This window comes from Artemia sp. Qi Xiang Cuo, chromosome 7 (assembly GCF_049724085.1).
Source record: "Artemia sp. Qi Xiang Cuo chromosome 7, ASM4972408v1, whole genome shotgun sequence".
Taxonomy (NCBI): Eukaryota; Metazoa; Arthropoda; class Branchiopoda; order Anostraca; family Artemiidae; genus Artemia; species Artemia sp. Qi Xiang Cuo.
This window is the reverse complement of record NC_142800.1, coordinates 78,523,727-78,532,900: the sequence shown is the minus strand read 5'-3', so window position 1 is coordinate 78,532,900 and position 9,174 is coordinate 78,523,727. Positions and strand designations below refer to the sequence as shown.

At 36.0% G+C, this 9,174-nt stretch overlaps 1 protein-coding gene across 1 annotated transcript in view; it reads right to left on the bottom strand.

The window, feature by feature from the left end:
* Nucleotides 1-2,604: 2,604 nt before the first annotated feature.
* The window catches only part of GluRS-m (putative glutamate--tRNA ligase, mitochondrial), a 62,330-nt gene continuing 55,760 nt past the window's right edge, over nt 2,605-9,174 (bottom strand). The window contains exon 9 of the mRNA XM_089091728.1: nt 2,605-2,766. Coding sequence (XP_088947854.1) covers nt 2,647-2,766 — 120 coding nt within the window. The 3' untranslated portion in view covers nt 2,605-2,646. The remainder of the gene's footprint in view (nt 2,767-9,174) is intronic.

The following is a 9,174-nucleotide window of genomic DNA, read 5'->3' as shown; positions in this document are numbered from 1 at the left end:
TATGCTTTGATTTTCTCTGCTTGTTCTTTATTGAACGTAATTTGCTGCGCTGGGATACGAAAACATGCGACATGATACAGATTATTACAAATGTTAATACCGCGTTTTCATTAAATTTTTACTGGTATTAATTCTAATATTAGTTTTTCTTCTTTTTAAATTAGGATTCACGGCGCTAAGTCAGGTCATAGTTCTCGGTCTAGATTTAGTCCTTAAATTTAACTGTCGTTAGCTCCGAATAATAGACCTTAGACAGAACCAGCATTTTTTTTAAATCGAATTTTGAATTTTACAGCAAAACACGATAAAGAATTTAATTTTCAGTTATAAAAAGGCCGCTATTTAAACTTTTATCCAATGCAATTTATTTTTAAGCCATATTAATTGGTATAGAAATTATAAACCCAGGATATAACGAGGAAACGGGGACTAGTGAAAATTAATTCCCAAAGAGGCGACGAAACAGTTTACTACTACTACTACTCATAACTCAATGCAGCACCAAGCCGCCTGAGCCCAACACAGCTACGCACGTTTCTCCTCCATCCCAATCAATTCAAATCCCCCCTCTTTACACACTCCCAGGAAGTTCCCATTTCCGTTATATCTTTCTTTATGACTTCCTCCCACTCTAACCAAGGACGACCTGCTTTCCGTTTAGCTCTAGACGGTTGACCGAAGAGGACAATCTTCGGCAATCTGTCATCCTTCATTCGCGAAATGTCCCTAGTCATCTCAACCTTTCTCTCGTAGCCCTAGAAAGCAGGATTGAACCACACTTTTCGTAGGGCCTGCTGTTTGAAATACTGTCAGTCAGTCGGGTACCCAGAACAATCCGTAGGTAATTTCGCTGGAAAACATCTAGCAAATCTATATCTAATCTTCATTTGCCGACTTATATTCCTATTTTTCCAAAGCTTATTTTAGCTGTAAAAAAACATCCTGAGCCTTGGCTTTTCTACTTTTGAAATCTTCACTGTTCCAACCATCTTTACTAATAATACTACCAAGGTAAGTGAAGCTGCCCACCTGATCAATCAATCTTTTCGTTACCTAACGTCGCCTTTTCATCTTCACTTGTTCCTAGCCTTAGTGACTTAGTCTTCTTAATATTGATTTTCAAACCTATTCTAGCACCCTGAACTCGCAAAACCTCTAAAACTTCATTCATTTTGCTCACACTTTCATCTAGGATTCTTAAATCACCCGCAAAATCTAAGTCCAGGAGAGTTTTCCTCCCCATTTGATTTCGGGGTCTCCCATTGCCTTTCTTGTGCTCCTTAAGACAAAATCGATCAAAATGACCCATACGTAGGGGATAGAATACAACCCTGCTTAAGTCCTGATTTAATACGGCGTTTTCGTTTACTGTGCTCCCGATTTTGAAATGGCGTTTCCCGGACAAGTTAATCCGTCTTAAAGCAAAACGTCTAACACCTTAATCACCTTAAGAAGTGGCATTACTTGGATGGCTTACAAGAATCAGATGGCAATTTAGTGCTTAAATGGCATTTAATGGCAGTTCAGTTATTTAAGGCACTTGGAACGGACAGACATTGAAAATTAAACATTTGTAAATTAAACATTTAAGCCACTTCAAATTGAAATTTAAGGCAGTTCAGTTAGAATATTCACATCTCATCAAAGTGAAGAACGCCTGATACTAGATTTTAGGTGTGGGCAAAGAAATACTAGATCAAATCCAAGTTTAACTGAGGTTGGATTTACTTTAAGCAATTTGTTTAGCTATAGATCAAGTTGATTCCCTTAGCCTGTTATTACGTCTGCTTTTTACCTCTGAGGTGTTGAGAAATTTGGTTTTGTCTGCCCATTTGCTTCCCGAATTAAATGAACTGTAGTCCCTCAAAACATTCTGACGAATATTCTACAAACGATCGTCAGAATCCAGTTTATTAAAAATAACTAGGAATTTTTTTTTCTTCTCTAAGCTATAATTCTCCTTTAAAAAAAAAACGCCAGCGCGAACATGCGAGTTCGTCAAGGAATTTTGGAAGTGAAATAGTAAACAAAAAAAAGTTTTCGTCAAATGGGATGCAGTAATATAAGTTTTGGTTGACTCCCATCTGTTGCGATCTTGTGTCAGCTCCTCAGCAAACTGAAGGCAGCAGCTCTCCACTTTCTGCAAAACTTTTGAAATCCCCCAATAGTATCGATGTCGTTTTTGATAGCTGCGCACCAATTCTTCAATATACCGCTAGAACGTCTGCGCCAATCTGGCAAAGGAGCACCTCGAAGCACTTGCTTGATGATGCGGTCGTTAGGTCTTCTTAGGACATGACCAAGCCAACACAGTCATCTCTCGTTTTTGTCATCTCTCTTTAACAGTAGTAGGCATCACAATAATACTAGTATACAGGGAGGAATCCTCTTATGTCGAAAAATGCTTAGTTTTCGGGTCCTAATCAGTTTTCTTCAGCGTCAGACTTAACGAGACACCAACCTCCATTAGCGACTGGTATGTATAATGCAACTCTGATCGCGAAATAATGGAAATAATCTGAATAATGTTATGTAGTTTATGTCTCTCCAACTTCCATTGCCTGACCTCTTCGTTTGTCTAAGAGTAACAAGGAACCATTAAAAAACAGAATTTAATTAGGCACTATAAACAAAAATGGCTACAATTCAAATATTTCTTGAATCTTGAACAGCATCATTGTCAAGATATTTCTTTACTTTCGACAGTCTGGAAACAGTTTCTTTGATACCAAGAACCTCAATCATTTCTCCAACTGAAGGCCCTTCCTAAATAAAAAGACATGAATATTTTATTCTATTTTTAAGGAAAGACATCAACGTTACAATTCCTCATAAACTACAATTTAGAGTCTAGAAATCTAATTCATAAAATTTCAAAAATGCGGTAAATTATGCTCCCCGTTCTATAAGGGTTGTAACTATATTTTAGAGACTCAGCCCTATGTTCATTCAGTTTTACAAGTAAAAAATGAGAAACAAACGGCAAAGGAGAAAAAATTCTTTAAACTATTTGCAGCGTTTACAATAATTAATCTTGAAACTAAAAAACAAAGGGTTGAAGGGGAAACTTCAAACTCAATCTTGTCATGAGCCAAAAGTTTAAATTCATGGCTGAAAAAAAATGTTCGACCATCAGCCACTGTCATCACCAAAAATGCATATGGCGAATCGAGTATCAACCGGTGAGAAAAAAGGACAATTACTAATTACAATAATGACAATTTGTTTATGGACCTCAGAGCCACGGGGTATTAATTTAAGAGTATATCACTTACACAGAGAAAAGAAAATAGAATAGATCGTCTATATAGGTCCCAATGAAGAGGAGGGAGAGGGTTGCACTGTAAATTTGCCAATAGTCACGAAGGGGGGGACTATAAATTTGCCTATTTTTTTGTTTCTTTTTATCTATATAATCTACGTCCCCTTTAATGGTTCCAAGTTTACTCTGTAAAAATGCCACGCTCTAGCTTAAGCTGACCTTATTTTTTGGCGTGTGCACATCGTGGTTGCAGTAGAAGCTGACACCTGGTAAGGAACGAGTCACGGTCCATTGTAACCAAAAGGTAAAAAACGCGTTTAGAAACAAGCAAATTATAGAAATTGCCATTTCTAGTTAATTCAGGAATGGTAATTATTATCTAAGTTAGTATTAATGGTAAAATGTTATTTTGAAGATAAATTTAAAGGAATTTTGAAAAATAGCCTGAAACTCCTTAATGGGGCCGGATCGGAACAAAAACACTTTTTTTACGTGGCAGCACTGATGTGTCCTCTTATTGTATTTTTTTTCTCTGCGCTGCTAGCAGGGCACTCGAACATCATAGAGAGCTGGTTGAGGGCTCATTTTAATGGAAATTCCTACATCTACTCGCTTTTGTAATTAACGAAACTCAAAATTCAAAATAAAATCAGTATTTTGACAGAAAAAAACTCCATGTTCATATACAAGACGAACGACGACATATCATAGGTTACAATCCTAAATGACGTTATTGTTGTGCGTGATAAATGGTCATGGTTGTAGCGGTAGTTTTTATCTTGCTTAAGAATACATAAAACAACAACTCAACAACAAATGTTCTTTTACTGTATTTAGAACGGCCTAAAATTATTAACAAATTAAAGCGCATCTTAACAAATTATGGCAAATGACTTCATTAGAATGGCTATTATCGGAACATTGGCTTTTTATCATTCATTTAGGACAGGTGAATACCGTTGATACATTTAACATTATCCGTTTGGCTGTTGAAGCATAGAATAGAATAATGCTTTATTTTTAAAACTTTTCACAAGTGATATATCGCCGAATATAAGTTCGTGTAAAAAAAAAGATGTAAAAAACAACCATCACAAGCACTTCAATGAAATTAGGTTCAGGGACAACAAAACATTAAGAAATATAAACCGACAAAATATAGACAAATAGAAATTAAACAATTAAGAAAAATATTAAAGAAACTACAATAATGTCATATCAAACAGGTCCTACATTAAAGGTAAAAATTTAGTCATAAAACGGCATACAATAAAATAAGTCATATAAAAAAAAAAAAATAAAAAAAAAACGAGATTGTCAAAATAGTTGAAAAAAAGGATTCATTAAGAGGTATTGGAGGTGTTAAGGATTTAGTGAAGGTTGGTATAAAGCTATCTAAATATCTTTTTGTTTTAGTTTTTATAAGTTCTAGAATGGGGATAAGATTTTTTGCCTCTCTTGGGAGAGACTTCTGTTCAGGATTATGGGAATGCGGAAAAAGGTCTTCAGTTCGGATGTTGGTTCTCGCATTATCACCAAAACGGAGGCACAGATCATGTCGTTTATTTTCCAGGGTTTTGATTTTAAAATTTTGTAAGAAGTAGGGGTAAAGCAACTTCCCTTCCCCTGCGTTTATTTTTAAATCCCTTTTCTGAACAGATTCTGACCTTATGGTTTTATTTTTATTTATTGAGAAGTGCCATAGAGGGCAAGCGTATTCGAGAATTGGGCGAACAAAAGATATGTAAAATTTCAAAATATGAGAAGCTGGGCACTGACATTTTGCCAATTGCTTAAGGAAAGCTAGGTAAATATTGGCTTGCAAGGTTAAATTTGAAAATTCGGTTTCCCATTTAAGATTGTAAGTTAAAGTTACCCTTATAAGTTTTATTTTTTGTGTTATAAGTTCACTTGGAATAATATACGTAAATGAGGGGTTTGTGCTTAGAAAATTGATTGTTAGGATTGTAGATTTCAATGGGTTTACATGCATTTTATTTTTGAGGCATCTGTTGCAACATCTTCAAGGATTTTTAGTGGACTTCTTTTTAATTTTTTCCTTGCGACTTCTAGTAGAGTCTCATCATCCACAAATTTTCATCGCACGGGGGTATCTTTTGCCAAATTGTTTACCATTACGCTAAAAAAAATGTGTCCAATTATACTACCTTGGAGTATTCCGTTATAGATTGGTAGAGGTTCTGAATAAGTATTCATGTATTTGACCAATTGAGATCGTTGGCTTAAAAATGATGAGATAATTTTTTACCAGAGAGGAGTTGATTTGGAATTAGTGGGAAATTTTATCAACTAAAACGTAATGGTCAATATAATTAGAAGTCTTTTCCAAGTCATTTGGGATGAGCTTTGCCCAGGTATTTGGTGTCTCTAGGGTTTGATACATTGGTTCAAATATTTGTACGAGACAGTGGGACATTGACACTTTTGAGATATATTGATATTACCAAATTTCAATACTTTGTGCAATGGAAACCCAAGGCCAGTTAGATAACCATGATTCATACAGCTTTGAAAAAAGTGGTGTTACTGTTATTGGTCTAACTTTGTCAAAATCAACCACTGCAACTTTTTTAGGAACTAGAGTTACATAACCTTGTTTCCAAAGAACTGGGAATTTGCCTGTTTTTGTGACCTTGTTGAAAATATCTACCAGTAGCTAACCTGAGATTTCATCAGAGAAAGCTTTGACGAGTGCGATCGGAATGTCTACGGGGCAGATACTGTTACTTTTGATTTTTTGGATTTTATTTGTAATCTCTGGTTTTGTGATTATTTGAAAACTATTTTGATATTTAGGAAAAAATTCTTTTCAAACTCAGGGGTACTTACTGTAGGATAGTCAAAGCAAGGTGATGGTTCAAGCCGTTTGCACTTTTTATGGGAGGCTCATTTAGGTTAAAGTTTAGTTGTTTAAGTTCTTTGTCAAAAATAAGTTTTATTTCCTCATTCCATTTTTTTGGATTGGTAATGCATAAGTGATTTATTTTGTTTGTATAGAAATTTGATGCAGCCCTACGAATTTGCTTCTTTAAGTTTCTCCTTAAATTTTTGGCCTCTAGAATTTTTTTTTCTTTAAGGCATTTAATTTTTTCAAGAATTATTTTTTAAGGTTATGATTGAAGAACGGTTTGTCGATGGAACACTTTTTGGTCTTTTTTTTACCGGGAATGATCCACTCTTGTGTTTAGTTAGGAGTCCATGGAGCCGTAAGACTTTGTCATTAACATCATCTGCATTTATAATTTCGCTCCAAGTGTCGCTTTTTATCCAATTCCGAATTCCAATAAGCATTTATCGGTTACTGGTCCGGAGCAAATTTCAGTAACCTTATATTTGTGTTTGGCCTCAAAATCTGGGATAATTTTAATTGGATAATGGTAGCTACGACCGAGTGCAGGAAGCAGAGTTGGTTTTTTATAGTATTGTTTTATATTAGTGTAAATAACATCTAGTTGGGTGCCTCCCTTTGTCGTTGGGAAATCTACCATTTGTTTGAGACTAAAAGTACGGCAAGTTAAGTCTAAAGATAAACCATTTTCATCCCCTAATAAAAAGATTCCGGCGTAAGGATATTTTAGTGCAATTCGATCCATTTAGTTCCATTTAGTTTTTCTATGAAGTTCTGTTTTGATTGTAGGTTTTGATTGGGAGTGAAATTGAAAAGTCCAACCATAATAATATTTAATGGACGGGGCAAAACCTTCGGTCTAATACATATCCAAAGAATTTCTTCAAACTCGTTCAAATCTGGTGTAGGAATCGGTCTTGGGCATAAATATTGTCTAACGAACAGCAGAACACCGCCCCCTTTTTTCCCCAGAGGATGGCCATGGGGCCTTAATTTGATAAATTTATGGTAGCCATTTAAATTTAGTAAAGATGGATTTTGGTTATGCACCTCCGTGATGACAATAACGTCAAGATCCAATAGTCCGGCAGTTTCGCTTACTTCCTTAAGCTTGTCGAAATTCAAGCTTTCGGTATTACTTAGATAAATTTTTGGGAAACTGTATCGTGAACTATCATAAAAATTTTCATATGACTTAGATTTATTATTTTGACGGTGTTTTGTTGTGGGTTGGGGAGTCGGGCTTTTTTTCTGTATGGGTGGGACAGTTTTGGGGGGTGGGAAAAGTGGAGCACTAAGACAACTTGTATTTGCTTCCAAATAATTCACACCTGGGTAATTCTTGTGTGATGAGGGCCGGAAGGTATATAAGGGAGTGTTGTGTTCCTGGGGATAAAGTAGGGGGGTATAGAGAGGGAAGGGATGTTTTTGAAAGGGTGGGTTTGATTGGTAGACACAGGCTGTACATGGGAGGAGGTTCGGTCTAAAGAGTGGACTTTCTTTGCGAGGGATGAAACATGGGTTAGTGATTGACGTCGAAAGTCTTCGAAGGGAGGAACTATAGTTTGGCGTGGAGGATTCGGTATTGGTAGAGAAAAAAGTGGTGTTATTTTTCGGTATTTGTGGGGAAAACTTGGGGCTAAAAAACGGGGACTCTGATGCAAGTAAGATTTATGGATGTGTAAGAATGAATACTTAAGGCTAAAACATACTCCACTGTTAATTTTTGGCAGGGTCTAAGGTGGGAAAGATTACAGTTCGGGTTTTGACAGGAACCCGAATTTAAAAAATGTATATACGAATGGACAAACCTACAAGAAAAGCCTCTATTACAATTGTTATTCAGATGAAATTTACAAGCAAAATTCCTTACTTCGGAATTGTCGCTAACGTCGTCAAAATTACTGGAATATTTATAAACACAGCTGTTAACACTAATCATCTTCTCCACGGTTTAATGTTCGCCTTTAATTCACTTTTATTACAAATTGGGTAAATGGCTGGATTTTCAGTTGCGTGACCGGAAAAATATAATCCTTTAAATACACAGGTTTGTCTTTTGGTCTCCAGGGACCCACTCTTATCAAAACTTGTCTCATTGAAATTTTGCTCGTTGCACCTCCTTGATTCCATAATAATGAATTTATGAATATCTTTTATATTTTTGTTTGTATCTTTTTTTATGTCAAATTTATTTCTTGCAAAATTTGTCCCTAGATCAACGTATATTGAAGTCTCCTGGGATTTATTAGTTTCACGAGTTTAGATACTATCTGAAGCACCAAATTTAGACATTTCAATAATAATGGTCTCTATTTCTTTCTTTAAGGCTATTAGACTCTGAATTTTTGTACTGGACACTGGGTGGTAGTGAAGGGGAAGGAAGCTGGGTGGGTGGGATTCACAGTCTGTCTGTGTTGTGGCACTTGGTTTACTGAATTCGGCTTCAGTGTTTGTAAGGTCTGACTGGCAAAAAGCATCTTTAGTATGAACTGGAGGGGGGGTTGTCTGACGCATATTTGGAGCTTTAATTTTAGCTTTACTGCGAGGAGAAGCTAATAGAGCTAAGCAATCAGTTTGACAAGCGGCATCGGACTTGGACTGGCGACTGACAACTGATTGTATGGATTTAGGGGTAAGCCTATTGTCTTTCAATATGTCTATAAAGCTTTCAGTTGACCTCCGTCTTCTAGATCTTGAAGTAAGTTGCGGTGACAATACCAAAGTAGAAGGTGAGGAAAGACTAAGACTACTTACAGATGATTCCTGTTTTGAAATACAATCCAAGCATAACCAACCACTTTTCCTCTCTAATATTTCAATGGCTGCACATTTGTCATGTCCAGCATGGTAGTGGTACTTGCAACTACAGCATTGCACTGAATTTCTAGTAATTCTTAATCGGCACTCAGGACATCTTAACATATTGACCTCTGAGAAAACTGGGTCAAAGAATTTAACTCAATATAATCAAAGAGAGTGTCAGTTATTACGTCTTAGCATGTAGGGAGTTGAATAGCGACAATGAAACCAAACTGTCAAG